This window comes from Coregonus lavaretus (assembly GCF_964263955.1).
Source record: "Coregonus lavaretus genome assembly, chromosome: 25".
In the NCBI taxonomy this organism is placed as follows: domain Eukaryota; kingdom Metazoa; phylum Chordata; class Actinopteri; order Salmoniformes; family Salmonidae; genus Coregonus; species Coregonus lavaretus.
In genome coordinates, this window is record NC_140012.1 from 24,212,237 (window position 1) to 24,231,550 (window position 19,314).

Sequence of the window (19,314 nt, forward strand, 5' to 3'; positions counted from 1 at the left end):
CTGTCTCTCTCTCTGTCTCTCTCAGAGCTGACGTTCTGGTTCTATGTGAAGGAGCATCTGAACCGCCATGAGCTGCAGCGGTTCTACTCCCTGAGACACATCTTCTCTGAGCTGGGCCGTGGCCGCGCCTGGCTCCGCTGTGCCCTCAACGAACACTCACTAGAACGCTACCTACACACGATGCTCGCAGACCGCATACGCCTCAGGTAAGAGTGTGTGTCTGTTTGTGCGTCTGTATTTATCTCAGGTCAGTGTGTGTGGAGTGTGGACCTTTCTTGCCAGTATATCTTATTTCTTTGTGTTTTCTAGCACCTTCTATGAAGACTGGGCGTTTATTCTGGACGAGGAGCGAGCCAGCATGCTGCCCACCATGGCTGCAGGTGAGAGCATGACTCTGATTCCTGTGGTGAACACACATTCATGTCTCTGCCATTCAGAGAGCTACTTTACAGTAAGCCATGAGTCACAGTTGAGTCACTTATTCCCTGTGTGATGTGCAGTCAGTGTTGTAGTGGAGGGTGAACGCACGTAAACGCTGTTTACTCACCTTTTTTATTTTTAATTTACGGGAAGATGCATTGAAAGTATAGGGAGTGTTACTTTTTTCACCGCGACCGGCAATCGGAGTTTACCCACCTACTGTGTGTAGTGCAGTGCTGATGGATTTTGATTTATATAGCACTTTTCCAATTCTCAGGGAGCTATACATTGTAAGTTGGGGGGAACCAACTCACCTTATCCACTACCACTAGTAGTGCTGTGTGAATGACTACTAACTAGATCCTCTCCTCTCTCTCCACCCTTCACACAGGACTAAACTCCATCCTGTTTGCCATCAACATCGACAACACAGACCTGAACGGTGTGACCCGGGCGGGCGGCTCCTCCTCCTCCGTGAGCCACCTCCTGAAGGAGTCGACCCAGGGCATAGGGAGTCTATGGAAGGAGTCTACGCAGGGGGTGAGCACTCTACTCCGGGAGATCAGCACCGCCACCGCTGTGGTGCCAGGCTTCACCCCCACCCACCGCCCTGACGGATCCTCAGACCCATTGCCTGTCCTGCCACGCAGCGTCTCCACAGGTAGGGAGGAGAAATTACAATGAACTCAGACTCAGCGGGGGACAGTGCATATAACCAATTATTTATATTCAGTTCTATTCATATCATTACTTAGGGAAAGAATAATACGCCAACAAACATGGAGATTAAAATGACTACATGTTTTCGCACTCCGCTCCAGACTCTGGCCTGAGGAAGGAGCGACGGAGGAGAAAGAAAATCACCAACATCATCTCCTTCGACCACGACCTGGATGGGGGAGCGGAGGACGAGGAGGAGGAGGGTGGGGGGACTGTCACTCTCAGGAAGAGCACCACTACTCCTCAGGTCAGTCTGGAGGAGGGTATTGACCCACTGGAGCCCTCCTTCTCCCTCTCGCCTCTCCAGAACGGGCTGCCCGAGCCTGGCATAGTCAGCTGGGCCGGGTCTCCTCCTTTCTCCAGAGCTCTGCCTGACACCAAGATTATTGATAATGAGGAGGAGGAGGAAGAGGAAGAGGTATACAAGAGTAGGCCACAGCCACAGAGCCCCTTTCATGACACGGCCAGCGCTGACCAGTGAGTAACCATGGAGACTAATGATTATACATAATCTAGCACTTTCTTAACTATACAATAAGCAGGGAGAGAAACTCCTAAACAAGTATTGATACAAACAGGTGTACTTTATCTGTGTTGTAACGTGTGTGTGTGTTTACAGAGTGGTGGTGGGGAGCCTATCCAGTGTGTCAACGTGGAGCCCACTGCAGGCCATGACTGATAATGGCAGTTCAGACATCCTCATCCCTGTGGCCCCCAGCCACTCCTACTCTCAGCCAGGTGAGGCTCCTCTCCTCTACAGCAGTGTTTCTCAACCCAGTCCTCTTGGCCCACCAGTCATTTCTTACACAACCACAGAAGTTTGGTTATAATGTGTTGGTTCATAGTGTTCATTTTTGGGGATAGTTTCTATAGCAACATCAGACTGGTGTTAAAAGAGAATAGTGGGCGAGGTTGCTTAGAGATGAAGCTCATGAGAAAATGGAAGTGTACATGGAAAGCATTAAACCCAGACAGATTTGTCAGCATTTACGTACTTTCTCTCTCTCACTCTCATTGGTTTTCACTTTCATTTTGTTTTAATCGGCTCAGTGGAGGATACAGTTGCATTTCCTGTACAGACAGATTCCACAGGTCCAGTCGGCGACTACGAGACCAGATCCCAGCTACGGTTCAAGTAAGTTATCAATCCATTTTACATTAGCATCATCTTAACAAGGGAGGGAGGAAAACCGCATTCACTGCAATAGTCTTGAGTTATTGGTTGGAGATATGCATGTAACCTCTCTCTCTCTGTGGTGTTACAGCTTGGAGCCCAGCCCGCCGGTCCAAAATGCACCTCTCTCCAGTGTGCTGCCCAATGCCACGCCAGGTCTACCAGAGTCCATGACAGTGGGTGTGTGTGGTATACTCTACATGTGTTATTATTATTATGTGTTTGGTAATAAGAAGGGAATCCAGTATGATGATCATTTCCTTATTCAACCAGGAGATGGCACTGCTGATTCAGTATCAGTGTGCCTCTGTGTACTCAAATGGTAGCCTACAGTTTACCGTAACAAAGGATGATTTGACTGAAACAGAACGATACACTCAGAAAATCATGTCTTCTTTGATAGATTACATTTCTGTAAACAACACACATCATTAATCCACATTTCGTCAGCTCTACTGTCTTTCAAAACTTCCTGGAATGTAAAATGCCCTGATTCAGTCAACAGTTTACACGCTGTCTCTGTTTTCGACTCCAGAACGTGATTTGCGTAATTTCCTAAAGCATAGCAGAGGGTAGCCTGGCTGATGCTCATATTGATGCAAAGTGTTCCCAGTATGTAGACCACACTAAGCCTGTAATGTGAGTTAGTGCAGGGGATCTGAGTGTGGCGGTCTGTCTTTAAGCACTGTGGAAGACCCACAGGCACATCTATAGTCATGACTCACGTCTATAGTCGAACACTCACAAGATTAGCAGCTCTCAAAAGAGGAGATCTGTGTGTGTGCACTTTTGTGTTTGTGTGTACAGATAGGGAACATTGTGTGCAGTATAAAAAAAAAAACATAAAGGCACCTGCTGCTTAACTGGATCTGTAATGGGAACCATTGTCCAAATCCATACACTGCTTGCATCTCACACACACACACACACACAAACACACATACGCACAAGCACACACACAGTTGTAGTGCAACAGAGGGGTGCCTCTCTATAAAGCTCCTTAATGGATCGCCGGTGCTGGCTTCCTGTGGTGAACGCATGGTTGTCGTAAATGTCACACCTATTTCTGGAGCACTGATGTGGAGTTGGGAGCTCCAGATATAATGGGGCTCTCCTCCTCTACCTTTCCTCTTCTTTACCTCCTCAACCAGGCACTTTGGGTTGTAAACCTACTTTTTGAAATGTGTCGGGGGCCAAAACGCGCTCCACTTCTTCGCGCTTCCTGCTGTTAATGGAACCAACAGCTGATCTGCATTATTCATTCACTTTTAATTGAGTAAATACTTTGGTATTCATAAGGCTGCCGTATCTTGGCCCTTTTTCCATAGACCTACTTCTCTCAGTTCAGTGCTATAAATTAGCCTATATCCGTCATGTGAATACAGAGCTGTGCTGTGACTGTATGGTGCTAAAGTGTGTTTGTATCTGGGCAGAGGTGGTATTTTAGTAGCCTGGCTGGTCCCATGCTCTATGTTCTGGAGCTAACTTGTGTGTCGTCATGACAACGACAGAAGAGTTGGCTACAGGCAGCACAGTACAGTATGGAACCAGGTTAGTATTTAGGTATCAGTCAGCTCCGCTAATGATGAGACTTAAATATGAGCTGAGTAAAAGAAATGTGAACAGTAAACACTTTTACAGATATATATTATTTTGTGTCTGTGTTTTGTTTGTCTCAGTGTTGTTAACGGTCTCTGTCCTCCGTCCACAGTGGAGCTCCGCCAGGCCATAGTAGCCATGATGAACAGGAAGGATGAGCTGGATGAACTGAACACGTGAGATCCTCTCTGCTACTGTTGGTGGGATGGGATGAGTTGATCTTTGACCTGAAAAATCAAGTTGAATTTAGAGCTATGTATGTATGTGGGTTTTCTGAGACAGTGTGTTGTGAGCAGACTGTCAGTGTATGCCAGTGTTCTGTTGTGTGTGTGTGTGACTGTATGGTAACAGTATTGTGTTGTTGTGTCCTACGGGGCTCCAGGTCCCTGCGCAGCCTGCTGGATGGGGAGATGGAGCACTCTGCTGGGCTGAGACAGGAGACAGACGCCCTGAGGAGACGCCTGGATGAGCTGGAGGAGAGACACACAGCCAAGGTCCAGGCTCTGGGGAGGTGGGTACCAGATCGCTGGTGGTTGTTGTTCCCAATGGCAGCTTCCCATGGCTCAGTTGGTTTCCTATCCCTGTGCTACAATAGGAATATTGGTGGTTAGAGACAGACAAACCCACATTCACTGGAAACAGTCTTAAGAAGTTAAATTGAGTATGAGTGTGTTTTTTGGGTTGAGTATGCTGCGATGTGCACTTTTTATATTTGAGTCATTTAGTCCTTCCGCTCCTCTGCGCCTTCAAGACAAACAGGAAACTCCAGCCACTCAGACTCAAGCGCTATCCTCCACCCAAATCTGGCCTGATCTGATCAATAGTAGCTAAATATACTGGAGCTGTTAAGTAAGCCCTCCCTGTGTGTGTGTCTAACAAAGCCCAGTGGACGTGAGCTGGGCTGAGCTGCTCTCATAGCGGTACCCATATTGATTCAGCACAGTGAGAGGAGTGGGTACTGGGCTGGTTAAGACGTGGGCCCCACACTGACTGAGGCAATGCTTCTGACGCACATGTATGTAACACTGACTGACTGAGGCACATGTTTGCACGCACAGACACATACACACACGCAGAGAAAGCCTATTCCCTACCAGCATGGCGCTCCGGCCATTCTCCCAGTGACGTTAGCAGAGCAGAAACTAAATCTCACCCAGGCTGGCGGGTGGGCAGTTAGCCAGGAGAGAGTGGGCCTGGCCAAGGAGAAAGTGGTCCTCCTCTCTGTTTGGTGGGTGGTTAGAAGAAACAGACACAGAGAAAAGACTAAAGAGAGATCATTCGTTTTTCTTACTTAGCATTGAGCGTTTCCTGAAGGTGGTTGGGAATGGGATATTTTGATTTACTGTAAAGAAAACACTTAAGGTTTGGGCGGTTTTACTGTAGTTCTTTAGAGGATTTTAGTTGTTTTGCTGCTTTGTGAAGTCAATTATCCAGCTGTCTCAAGGGGCTACTGTACCATTGAAGTTCTCCCACTTTGAACAATCTTCTACTGTACTCTGTCTGCCTAACTTTACTGTGCTGTGGGCATTGAGGAAGAATGTTTATGAAAGGAAAACCAAAGTACATGTTTGAAGCATTGTTTGTAGAGCATCTAAATCAGTGGTTCTCAAACCTCTCCTCGGGGAACCCCAGATGTTTCACAATTTTGTTGTAGCCCTGAACTAACTCACCTGATTCACCTAGTCAAGGGCCTGAAATAGCTCCCCTGATTCACCTAGTCAAGGGCCTGAACTAGCTCCCCTGATTCACCTAGTCAAGGGCCTGAACTAACTCACCTGATTCACCTAGTCAAGGGCCTGAACTAACTCACCTGATTCACCTAGTCAAGGGCTTGATGATTAGTTGACAATTTGTATCAGGTGTGCTAGCTGTGGAATAGTTAAAATACATGGAACGAGAGGTTTGTATCAGGTGTGCTAGCTGTGGAATAGTTAAAATACATGGAACGAGAGGTTTGTATCAGGTGTGCTAGCTGTGGAATAGTTAAACTACATGGAACGAGAGGTTTGTATCAGGTGTGCTAGCTGTGGAATAGTTAAAATACATGGAACGAGAGGTTTGTATCAGGTGTGCTAGCTGTGGAATAGTTAAACTACATGGAACGAGAGGTTTGTATCAGGTGTGCTAGCTGTGGAATAGTTAAACTACATGGAACGAGAGGTTTGTATCAGGTGTGCTAGCTGTGGAATAGTTAAACTACATGGAACGAGAGGTTTGTATCAGGTGTGCTAGCTGTGGAATAGTTAAAATACATGGAACGAGAGGTTTGTATCAGGTGTGCTAGCTGTGGAATAGTTAAACTACATGGAACGAGAGGTTTGTATCAGGTGTGCTAGCTGTGGAATAGTTAAACTACATGGAACGAGAGGTTTGTATCAGGTGTGCTAGCTGTGGAATAGTTAAACTACATGGAACGAGAGGTTTGAGAACCCCTGCTCTAAATTGCTCTGACTTAAACATCCTTTATTTTAGGCTTTATTTTGTTTTATCCTCTATGAGTATTTTACTGTAATATTTTCGCTAACTGGAGCAGGTTTATAGCATATGTTTTTTAAAACTGTCAAATCCAAATCAAACCTCTGTGACCTCTATCCCAGAAGCCCTCAGTAGAGGTCACAGGAAGTTGTGTTGTATCTCTTGCTGCGTCACTCTCTCTGATATCTGGGCTTTTCCTCACCCCATCTGAGACTCACTCCGCTGATCCAATTTCACTAATGGGTTTAGAGAGCGTCCATTTAGACAGAGAACTTTTTGGGCGGAATACCGTCCATGTTAAACTCCCTCAATGACACGTGCCGGTTGTACAATACACAGGAAGGTGAGTGCTGTAGGATGCCTTTGAAACTTTCAGGGACACTTGCACTGTAATGTAGAATGATGAACCCATATAAAAATGACTGTCTGGGACATATTCTACAGTTCTAGTTATTATCAGTCTGTTCAGGGAATTGAATTTGGACAGATACTGTGGATTTGGGTGTGGTTTGTGTAATAACACAGCCTCTACATTATCCTCCTAGGACGTTCTCTACATTGTCTTTCCTTCATATTACTCTACAGTACAACAGATAGCTACATAGTGATAGACTACATAGACCCACACGGCCCTTAGGTTGCTCTTATTACATAGATATATATGCCTGTCTGTCTATATGGCATTTATCTCTGTTTCTACCACTACCTCTAGATGTAGAGGATATGTGTATTTTTGTTCCAGTCCAGTTCCTCAGGCATCTGGTCCGAGCGAGTCATTATAGTTTACATATATGTCCTGCAGTCAGCCTCTATCTCTCTAATGTAACATTACACATGTACAGCAGGCGTGTGTGTGGGCTTACACACATAAAGCAGACCTGTGGGATTGTGTGTGTATGTGAGACGGGCTTACATGCGTTAAAGCCAACCTGTGTGTGTGACTGTTAACCTGCCTGTGACGCAGCAGGAGGGCACATTCTGAGAGATCGATGAGACGGACCTGAGCCGTGGAATCCCCTCCCTCGCCTCCGGAACGCCAGACATTTATTACCTTTAATTAAATCACAGCGGAATTGTGTCTCGGCTCGCCCACTCCGATAACAACGGCTCGATCGTCCCTCCGAGAGCTCGTCAGCCGGCTTTCAGAGATCTCCCATCCCGGTTGTCCTTTGTAGGGGTAAAATGTGATGTGATAAGCAGGGTACAAAGAGAGCAGGGAAGGAAGGCAGGTAGTTATTATTTACAGCACTGTAATTCTCTTAGATTCTGATTGATTTTCCCTCAAACCAACAGTAGTCATCCGCACAGGCCCTGTAAGAACATATACCGCTACACACTTCTTCTGAACATACACACACACGCTTGCACCACCCTCGTGCACAGTCTCCAGCGACAGTAAGCAATCACATAAAACCTGTAGGGCTGCATGTATAATCCAGCTCCAGAGATGGGCTGGGGTTTACAAGGATGTAAGCCCGCCACAGACACAGAAACCGACACAGTTACTGTTCCAGTCTGCTGCACTCTGTCTGGGCCTTGATTCTCTGTTTGTGTTTGTGTGTGTGTCTGTATGTGCGTCTGCAGGGAGAACGAGGTCCTCAAGGTCCAGCTGAAGAAATACGTGGGGGCTGTCCAGATGCTGAAGAGAGAGGGGAGCCAAGGAAACGACACCGGTAAGACCACACACACAAACTCTCAACACTCTATCTCTAAACAGGGCAGGATAAATATCTTCTCTTATGCATGACAAGGTCAGTGTTGAGCCACCACTCAAGGACGTGAGTGAATAATAAGCCTGGTTTGAGATACGCCTCTGTGAAACGTAATTAATTTCCCCCCTCTTGTTACTAAATTTTTTATGGGAATTTGGATAAAAGTGACATTCACTCCTGTTGCCTGGGGATAAATCCACGCTGTGCAAAGGGTACAGAGATAAGACTGTTATATCAAAGGCAAACAAAATCAACATGGCAGATTATGTAGGGAGACAGAATACCTAATGACATTTTGGGTGGAGAGACGGTGGTTATCAGTACTGCTCTAGGGTCCTGTGGACACTGGAATCACTGGTATCTCCCTCCTACAGAGACAGGGATTCTCCTCAGGCACTGTGTGGGACACCGGTAAGGCACAGGGATGCCTAGGATATCGGCCAATTTAAAACGTGACTTGTGTTTTTAGAGACGTGATGTAATGTGCTTGTGGATGTTCAGCATTGTTGGATTATTTGCTTTTGTGTAAGTGTCAAATATATAAATAATTGTTATACTAGTTGAAATAAATCATGTTTTTACTTTAAAGAGGTTGGTTTGAATGTAATGTTTTTCTCTGACTTGGCTTCTGGCGCTAGTAAAGGGGAAACATGCACACAATGGTTAGAAAAACATCCCAGACACACTGCATCTCATCTCTCAGGTCTCAGCAATTACTGTAGCAGTCAGACTCGTCTAATCTCCAACATGGATGTTTATGTCTACAGTGACACGTAGAGCAATGCTCTGGGACACTGACAATGTGTAATAATGAATGGGCTTCCAGAAGGCTGTAGAATCCTGACTGAGGTTCCATTTCGACACTAATCAAGGGCCTCCGCACAGCCGCCGCCTGATGAATTACCCACAATCCTCCTCAGCCTTTCATGGTCCCCAGTGGAGTCAGACCCCACAGTGTACATAGTGACGCTCTTGATATAAATATCCCAATTTGGCTATTCCCTTGTTCTCTTTTGCTTTCTTCTCTCCCTCGCTCTCTCCCTCTCTCTTTTTTCTCTCTCGCTCTCTCTTTTTCTCTCTCTCTCACAAATCAAATCACATTTATTTATAAAGCCCTTTTTACATCAGCAGATGTCACAAAGTGCTAGTCAGAAACCCAGACTAAAACCCCAAACAGCAAGCAATGCAGATGTAGAAGCATGGTGGCTAGGAAAAACTCCCTAGAAAGGCAGAAACCTAGAGAGGAACCAGGCTCTGAGGGGTGGCCAGTCCTCTTCTGGCTGTGCCGGGTGGAGATTATAAGAGTACATGGCTATTAAGGCCAGATTGTTCTTCAAGATGTTCAAACATTCATAGATGACCAGCAGGGTGAAATAATATCACAGTGATTGTAGAGGGTGCAACAGGTCAGAACCTCAGGATTAAATGTCAGTTGGCTTTTCATAGCCGAGCTTTCAGAGGTCGAGACAGCAAAAAAATGCAGGTGCGGTAGAGAGAGAGAGTCGAAAACAGCAGGTCCGGGACAAGGTAGCACGTCCGGTGAACAGGTCAGGGTTCCATAGCCGCAGGCAGAGCAGTTGAAACTGGAGCAGCAGCATGACAAGGTGGACTGGGGACAGCAAGGAGTCATCAGGCCAGGTAGTCCTGAGACATGGTCCCAGGGCTCAGGTCCTCTGGGAAAGGAGGACCTCTCTCTCTTTCTCTCGTTCTCCATCTCTGTAGAAGTGTAGACAACAGGCATACTGAATCCCCTTTTGCATCTAAGTCAAAATAATTTCCCCCCTGCATCCCTTCTGTCTCTATTGCTAATGATGTGCCATACTCCATCAGGCTTTGGTGTTGAGTTACAGCTGAAAGAGATGAGAGGGGAAACACTGAATTGATGCACAAGCGCTACAATACAGGCTTCGTTTCATGTCCTGTCAACGCTGTTCACCTGATCATCGCGCAGCCTTTTGAAACTCCTCTAATGATACAGCTCAATCCAGATGTCATCTTTTGAACACAGCTCAGGCAGAGACAGGCTACTGACAACCCATCTGAAACAGCTTTCCTCTCTTGTTAAACTCAATGCTGTTTTCTCTTCCCTCCTCCTGATGTCTCGTCTATCCACGTTTGTTTGGATTCTCCCCAGCTGTTGTCGTAGATTTTGTGTGTCACGGTGTCTGTATGTTATTGCTGTGTGACTGACTGACTGACTGCGGTGTGAAGGGAAGGCATGCCACATTTTCCCATGTTGCGTGTATCATTATGTATGGTTATAGGATGAGACAGATTGTATGGGATGATTAGTACGGTGTAAACAGTCAACTAATATGTCTAGTGCACTGTCTCTCAGTCTTTAGGAAGCTCTTAGTAAAGACTCTAGAGCCACTGGCATACTTGTGTTCTACAGTTATTCACAGTAAGTTATGAATTCTCTTGGGATATACAGTGCCTTCAGAGTATTCACACCCTTGAATTCTTTTCACATTTTGTATGTGTTACAGCCTGAATTTTTTATGGATTAAATTGAGCTTTTTTGTCACTGACCTACAGTGGGGAGAACAAGTATTTGATACACTGCCGATTTTGCAGGTTTTCCTACTTACAAAGCATGTAGAGGTCTGTAATTTTTATCATAGGTACACTTCAACTGTGAGAGACGAAATCTAAAACAAAAATCCAGAAAATCACATTGTATGATTTTTAAGTAATTAATATGCATTTTATTGCATGACATACAGTGGGGGAAAAAAGTTTTTTAGTCAGCCACCAATTGTGCAAGTTCTCCCACTTAAAAAGATGAGAGAGGCCTGTAATTTTCATCATAGGTACACGTCAACTATGACAGACAAATTTTGAAAACAAAATCCAGAAAATCACATTGTAGGATTTTTTATGAATTTATTTGCAAATTATGGTGGAAAATAAGTATTTGGTCACCTACAAACAAGCAAGATTTCTGGCTCTCACAGACCTGTAACTTCTTCTTTAAGAGGCTCCTCTGTCCTCCACTCGTTACCTGTATTAATGGCACCTGTTTGAACTTGTTATCAGTATAAAAGACACCTGTCCACAACCTCAAACAGTCACACTCCAAACTCCACTATGGCCAAGACCAAAGAGCTGTCAAAGGACACCAGAAACAAAATTGTAGACCTGCAACAGGCTGGGAAGACTGAATCTGCAATAGGTAAGCAGCTTGGTTTGAAGAAATCAACTGTGGGAGCAATTATTAGGAAATGGAAGACATACAAGACCACTGATAATCTCCCTCGATCTGAGGCTCCACGCAAGATCTCACCCCGTGGGGTCAAAATGATCACAAGAACGGTGAGCAAAAATCCCAGAACCACACGGGGGGACCTAGTGAATGACCTGCAGAGAGCTGGGACCAAAGTAACAAAGTCTACCATCAGTAACACACTACACCGCCAGGGACTCAAATCCTGCTGCGCCAGACGTGTCCCCCTGCTTAAGCCAGTACATGTCCAGGCCCGTCTGAAGTGTGCTAGAGTGCATTTGGATGATCCAGAAGAGGATTGGGAGAATGTCATATGGTCAGATGAAACCAAAATAGAACTTTTTGGTAAAAACTCAACTCGTCGTGTTTGGAGGACAAAGAATGCTGAGTTGCATCCAAAGAACACCATACCTACTGTGAAGTATGGGGGTGGAAACATCATGCTTTGGGGCTGTTTTTCTGCAAAGGGACCAGGACGACTGATCCGTGTAAAGGAAAGAATGAATGGGGCCATATATCGTGAATTTTTAAGTGAAAACCTCCTTCCATCAGCAAGGGCATTGAAGATGAAATGTGGCTGGGTCTTTCAGCATGACAATGATCCCAAACACACCGCCCGGGCAACGAAGGAGTGGCTTCGTAAGAAGCATTTCAAGGTCCTGGAGTGGCCTAGCCAGTCTCCAGATCTCAACCCCATAGAAAATCTTTGGAGGGAGTTGAAAGTCCGTGTTGCCCAGCGACAGCCCCAAAACATCACTGCTCTAGAGGAGATCTGCATGGAGGAATGGGCCAAAATTGGGCCAGCAACAGTGTGTGAAAACCTTGTGAAGACTTACAGAAAATGTTTGACCTGTGTCATTGCCAACAAAGGGTATATAACAAAGTATTGAGAAACTTTTATTATTGACCAAATACTTATTTTCCACCATAATTTGCAAATAAATTCATAAATAATCCTACAATGTGATTTTCTGGATTTTTTTTTCTCATTTTGTCTGTCATAGTTGACGTGTACCTATGATGAAAATTACAGGCCTCTCTCATCTTTTTAAGTGGGAGAACTTGCACAATTGGTGGTTGACTAAATACTTTTTTTCCCCACTGTAAGTATTTGATCACCTACCAACCAGTAAGAATTCCGGCTCTCACAGACCTGTTAGTTTTTCTTTAAGAAGCCCTCCTGTTCTCCACTCATTACCTGTATTAACTGCACCTGTTTGAACTCGTTACCTGTATAAAAGACACCTGTCCACACACTCAATCAAACAGACTCCAACCTCTTCACAATGGCCAAGACCAGAGAGCTGTGTAAGGACATCAGGGATAAAATTGTAGACCTGCACAAGGCTGGGATGGGCTACAGGACAATAGGCAAGCAGCTTGGTGAGAAGGCAACAACTGTTGGCGCAATTATTAGAAAATGGAAGAAGTTCAAGATGACTGTCAATCACCCTCGGTCTGGGGCTCCATGCAAGATCTCACCTCGTGGGGCATCAATGATCATGAGGAAGGTGAGGGATCAGCCCAGAACTACACGGCAGGACCTGGTCAATGACCTGAAGAGAGCTGGGACCACAGTCTCAAAGAAAACCATTAGTAACACACTACGCCGTCATGGATTATAATCCTGCAGCGTATGCAAGGTCCCCCTGCTCAAGCCAGCGCATGTCCAAGCCCGTCTGAAGTTTGCCAATGACCATCTGGATGATCCAGAGGAGGAATGGGAGAAGGTCATGTGGTCTGATTAGACCAAAAAGCTCTATTTTTGTCTCAACTCCACTCGCCGTGTTTGGAGGAAGAAGAAGGATGAGTACAACCCCAAGAACACCATCCCAACCGTGAAGCATTGAGGTGGAAACATCATTCTTTGGGGATGCTTTTCTGCAAAGGGGACAGGACGACTGCACCGTATTGAGGGGAGGATGGGTGGGGCCATGTATCGCGAGATCTTGGCCAACAACCTCCTTCCCTCAGTAAGAGCATTGAAGATGGGTCGTGGCTGGGTCTTCCGGCATGACAACGACCCGAAACACACAGCCAGGGCAACTAAGGAGTGGTTCCGTAAGAAGCATCTCAAGGTCCTGGAGTGGCCTAGCCAGTCTCCAGACCTGAACCCAATAGAAAATCTTTGGAGGGAGCTGAAAGTCTGTATTGCCCAGCGACAGCCCCGAAATCTGAAGGATCTGGAGAAGGTCTGTATGGAGGAGTGGGCCAAAATCCCTGCTGCAGTGTGTGCAAACATGGTCAAGACCTACAGGAAACGTATGATCTCTGTAATTGCAAACAAAGGTTTCTGTACCAAATATTAAGTTCTGCTTTTCTGATGTATCAAATACTTATGGCATGCAATAAAATGCAAATTAATTACTTAAAAAATCATACAATGTGATTTTCTGGATTTTTGTTTTAGATTCCGTCTCTCACAGTTGAAGTGTACCTATGATAAAAATTACAGACCTCTACATGCTTTGTAAGTAGGAAAACCTGCAAAATCGGCAGTGTATCAAATACTGTTCTCCCCACTGTACATATAATACCCCATACTGTCAAAGTGGAATTATGTTTTTGGCATTTTTTTTGTACACATTAATTAAAAATGAAAAGCTGAAATGTCTTGAGTCAATAAGTATTCAACCCCTTTGTTATGGCAAGCCTAAATAAGTTCAGGAGTACAAATGTGCTTAACAAGTCACATAATAAGTTGCATTGACTCACTCTGTGTGCAATAATAGTGTATAACATGATTTTTGTAAGGTCTCTGTCGAGCTGTGAATTTCAAACACAAATTCAACCACAAAGACCAGGGAGTGTTTTCCAATGCCTCGCAAAGAAGGGCACCTATTGGTAGATGGGTAAAAAAAAAAGCAGACATTGAATATCCCTTTGAGCATGGTAAAGTTATTAATTACACTTTGGATGGTCTATCAATACACCCAGTACCTACAAAGATACAGGCGTCCTTCCTAACTCAGTTGCCGGAGAGGAAGGAAACCGCTCAGGGATTTCACCATAAGGCCAATGGTGACTTTAAAACAGTTACGAAGTTTAATGGCTGTGATAGGAGAAACCTGAGGATGGATCAACAACATTGTAGTTACTCCACAATACTAACCTAATTGACAGAGTGAAAAGACTGAAGCCTTTTGAGAATACAAATATTCCAAAACATGCATCCTGTTTGCAACAAGGCACTAAAGTAATACTGCAAAAAATGTGGCAGAGCAATTAACTTTATGTCCTGAATACAACGTGTAATGTTTGGGGCAAATCCAATACAACACATTACTGAGTAGCACTCTCCATATTTTCAAGCATAGTGGTGGCTGCATCATGTTATGGTATGCTTGTAATCGTTAAGAACTGGGGAGTTTTTCAGGATACGAAATAAATGTAATGGAGCTAAGTACAGGCAAAACCCTAGAGGAAAACTTGGTTCAGTCTGCTTTCCACCAGACACTGGGAGATGAATTCACCTTTCAGCAGGACAATAACCTAAAACACAATGCCAAATCTACACTGGAGTTGCTTACCAAGAAGACAGTGAGTGGCCGAGTTATAGTTTTGACTTAAATCTACTTGAAAATCTATGGCAAGACCTGAAAATAGTTGTTTAGCAATGATCAACAACCAATTTGACAAAGTTTGAAGAATTTTTAAAAGATTAATGGGCAAATGTTGCACAATCCAGGTGTGGAAAGCTCTTAGAGACTTACCCAGAAAGACTCACAGCTGTAATCGCTGCCAAATGTATTGACTTAGGGTGTTGAATACCTATCTAATCAAGATATGAGTATTTTATTTTTCCTGGTTTTATTTTTTACAAATGTTAGAATTTTTCTTCCACTTTGACATTAGAGTATTTTGTGTAAATCATTGACAAAAAAAAGGACATTTACATTTATTTTAATCCCACTTTGTAACACAACAAAATGTGGAAAAAGTCAAGGGGTGTGAATACTTTCTGAGGGCACTGTACTTCCATTTCTGAGCATGCAGTACATATGAACATTTTCTATACAGAATGTTTAGCTAAGCTCGCTGTAGGCTTGAGAGATGCATCAATTTAGCAGTGGTTCCCTAAACTTTCAAGGATCAAATCCAATCAAGTAAGCAAAACCGAGTACAAATGAAACACTGGCCACAGAGGCATGATATGAGGGTCAGGATTCAACCTCCTTCATTTCATCTTTGTGATTATCTCCTTCCAGTATCTGTTTACATTTAATGCATTAACCTCAAACCCATATTTTTTCTTCTTCTCCTAAATGAGATTTAGGCGCTCTCTGACCCCTACTAGATTAATCTGTGACGGAGCATCTCACTTCATACGCTTTAATACCTCCATTTTTAAGAAGCCCTCGACAGGCGGGATTAATCTCAGTTCAGAAAACAGATTACGGCGGCAGTTAAAAACGAATTAACACACACGTTGTTGCTTCTCATGCTCCTTTGACAGACAGACACGCTACTTAATGAGGGAAGCAACCAGCAGCATTTTTCACCTACGCGACTCAGGCCACCAGAGAAATGTTAATAACACCATGTTACTAATTCAATACACAAACACTGCCATATTTATCAGACATTGGTGTGTGTGTTTGTGCCCATGCATGTGTAATGGTGTTTATTGTGTTTATGTTGACTAATGTCAGCTCCTGGGGGTTGAGATGGGGCGAGTGTTTATTAAACAGAAGGTGCGTGTAAGGGAGACCGGGGTTTGTGCCACCGCCATGGAGCCTCTTAATGAAACAGAAGCGTGGAGTGTATGTGTTTATGAGTAAGTGTGTGTGCATCCGGTTATTTATTTTGCATGAATAGGTCTTCATCAAATAAGATGCTTGTTTATTAAACCAGAAAGTGTGTGAGTGTTGGTGTGTGAGAGGCTCTTTATTAACCAGCCGGTGTTTACCTGGGTGGAGGGGTGTGACATGCCCAGGTGGTCAGCTGAAGGGGGCCGGGCGGGGCAGCAGGTCTCATCACCTGAGCTGTACAGTGTTAATGAACATTTTAATCAACGACCGCATGCCAGACACAGTTCAGTCTCATTATGTACTATAGCCCCCTACCTGGCCAATCTCATGAGCAGGAGATGATAGGGCATGAAAAGGGAGAGTAGACAGGGTGAGGTGGGAGATGATAGGGCATGAAAAGGGAGAGTAGACAGGGTGAGGTGGGAGATGATAGGGCATGAAAAGGGAGAGTAGACAGGGTGAGGTGGGAGATGATAGGGCATGAAAAGGGAGAGTAGACAGGGTGAGGTGGGAGATGAGAGGGCATGAAAAGGGAGAGTAGACAGGGTGAGGTGGGAGATGATAGGGCATGAAAAGGGAGAGTAGACAGGGTGAGGTGGGAGATGATAGGGCATGAAAAGGGAGAGTAGACAGGGTGAGGTGGGAGATGAGAGGTTGAAGGTGGCGGGGAGAGTAAGAGGGGACAGGGCCTGAGGTGAAACACCCAGAGGAGACCTCGGAGGTTCCCCTCTCTTCTCTTCTATCGCTCCCATGGTGTTTATCAGCTAGGCCTATCCTTCCAACACCTGATCCCCTATGCACGCACGCACACACACACACACACACACACACACACACAGTCAGTAAGGGATTACATCTGGCTCCAGTCTGGGGAACCTGTGTTGTATTAACAGGGTAGCCAGTCATTTACTGCATGACTGCTCTGCCTGATAACCCATTGATATTCAGCATGCAGAGGAGAGGATGGCCAAACACTGTTCAGATGAAAGGATGGGGAAAATGTGGTGTGGGCATGTAGGCTGTTCTTTGCTAAACTTGTCACAAAGTCACTGGGTGGAGTACTATTGTGTGTGTGTCTGTGTGTGGGACTGTGTGTGTGAGGGAACTAGTTATAATTGCATTTGTGTGCACATTCTGTGTGTGTGTGTGTGTGTGTGTGCGCGCGCACTAGAGCTGGGTGATATTGACAAAAATCTATATCACATAAATTGACTGAATTATCACAATAACGATAAATGGAACGATAGGTTTATAACATGTAATGTGCACCACAGTATTTTTTTTATATGCCCCTTTAAACTACTACCACTATTTTGAATGTTGTAGCTATCAATTGGCCCATTAACAATCACCCATATTAGCAAACTTCATATTTTTTTCTAGTAATACCCTATAGGTTATTTATCGTAATGAACGATATCAGCAAAATGTCCACAATAAGTTGTCGGTTTGGTCGGTGTCCATAATTTTAGGTTTATCTAGTGTGCACTCTGAGTGTGTATTTATAATCACACCAACAGCTGTATGTGTCAGCTACCTGCGGTTACTCAGATTAAACTAAACATCAGAGGGCCTGCGCGGCGTGGCTTTAAAGCACTGTTGCGGCTCGCTAGGTGGGCGGAGCTTGGTGATGTCACAGTGACGTCAGAGGCCCTGGGCAGTGACCGTAATCAAAGGTGATCGGTGCTCGACTTGGTGGCGGCGCTGCCCAACTGGTCCAATACTCATCTCCCAGGGATACAGAGAGAGGTGATAATGAAATCAAGGAGACACCCTGCTGCCAGCAACGTTTTGGGTCTCACGGTGCATCCCTTTCAGATGTTTAAGCATTGCACATATCCTACCATTACTGTACCTCAATTCCACCTCGCAAAGTTTGAATTTCCTTCTCATTTAACTTCTTAAAGTATTGCCATACAGGACTTCGCTGCTGTCGCTTGCCTTTCTCTGCCATTTTTCCAACTGTTGACGATCACGTAGTGGTGGAGAGTCGACTCCAAAATAATTGATTTCTCGACTCCTTGCACGTCGACTCCTATTTGTGAGTGTCAAGATTTAGACTCCTAAAATTCATAATTTTTGAACGGAGGAGTCTGATTAGTGGCACGGGGTTGGCAGTTCCGCCACCAGGCAGAACCATGCACTAGGCCTATCTATCGGTAATCAAAAGCTGCATCTCGCAGTGTAATTATTTATCTCGTAACTTCAGTAAAGCAGGGCCTATGATCAATGAATAGTCTATGATATTCTACACAACAGACCGAAGACTGAACACACACTCGCATTATTAGCGAAGAGAAAGAGCATGCGAGCCAGCGCGAGGCTGTATCGCATTAGTGGAAACCAAGATTGTTCTCAGGGCAGGTCTGCTGGTTTTGACTAGCAGAAGTAACTTTTCGTAGCAGGTTAAGAGAATTTACGCAGCAGGTTAGGATCATTAACGTGGCAGATTAGGAGAATTAGGTTAAGGTTAGGAAAGGGTTAGATAAAATTGGCCCCTACAACGCGACAACCAGCTCTGCACTGAGAACTGTCTGATTTCCACTAATGCGATGCTGCCAGCGCGAGGGAAAGAGAAGGGGGCAGGCATATGTCTTGGTGATCTGTATCTCTTGTCTTGCATGCCTCGCAAATTCACCAAATTACCCTAAAGTTCGCCTCTCCTCTGGTTTTATTTAAATTACATAACTTTTTTCCCCCTTAAGTTAAGGATCCCAATTAACTAAAAGGGAAGGAGTGTGGACACTTATGATGATGGCGTAAAAATGTATGCACACATGACTGTAAGTCGCTTTGGATAAAAGCTGCTAAATGGCACATCATATTATATTATTATGGCTATTGCTTAGAGTCGCTTCAATGCTTATTTGAAGTGCTGTGGTGATTGGCACCGGCTTTAAAAGCGGCACTAAAAATAACAAATCTCCTTCAGTAAATCTATCTCTCTTTTGTTGCTTTTTGAAAACATACTACCCAAAAACAAAGTCTACGCGTTGGAGAGCCATTTTTTTTCTTCTAATGTTGGATGGTGTTTCATTTGCGGTGTGATAACCGTAAGACACCTAAGCTCCATTAACAACAATCTTTCTTTTCATGTGTTTAGGGAGCGGGTGACTTTTGTCATTCAAAGAACTGGCTGGCTGAGGCTCAGGAGCTGACAGAAAGCTGAGTCAGAGGGGCTACTACCTCTGATCACTAACTTTCTCCTACCTTTACCTCAGAGAGGAAAGTTTACTG

The 19,314-nt window shown here is 44.7% G+C and overlaps 1 protein-coding gene across 1 annotated transcript in view; it reads left to right on the forward strand.

The window, feature by feature from the left end:
* Positions 1-19,314, forward strand: part of snx29 (sorting nexin 29) — a 103,425-nt gene that overhangs the window by 7,804 nt on the left and 76,307 nt on the right. The window contains exons 5-14 of the mRNA XM_084141778.1: positions 26-206; positions 310-380; positions 812-1,081; positions 1,242-1,617; positions 1,760-1,878; positions 2,191-2,275; positions 2,406-2,494; positions 4,026-4,089; positions 4,296-4,424; positions 7,973-8,061. Of these exons, the coding sequence (XP_083997904.1) occupies positions 26-206; positions 310-380; positions 812-1,081; positions 1,242-1,617; positions 1,760-1,878; positions 2,191-2,275; positions 2,406-2,494; positions 4,026-4,089; positions 4,296-4,424; positions 7,973-8,061 (1,473 nt within the window). The remainder of the gene's footprint in view (positions 1-25; positions 207-309; positions 381-811; positions 1,082-1,241; positions 1,618-1,759; positions 1,879-2,190; positions 2,276-2,405; positions 2,495-4,025; positions 4,090-4,295; positions 4,425-7,972; positions 8,062-19,314) is intronic.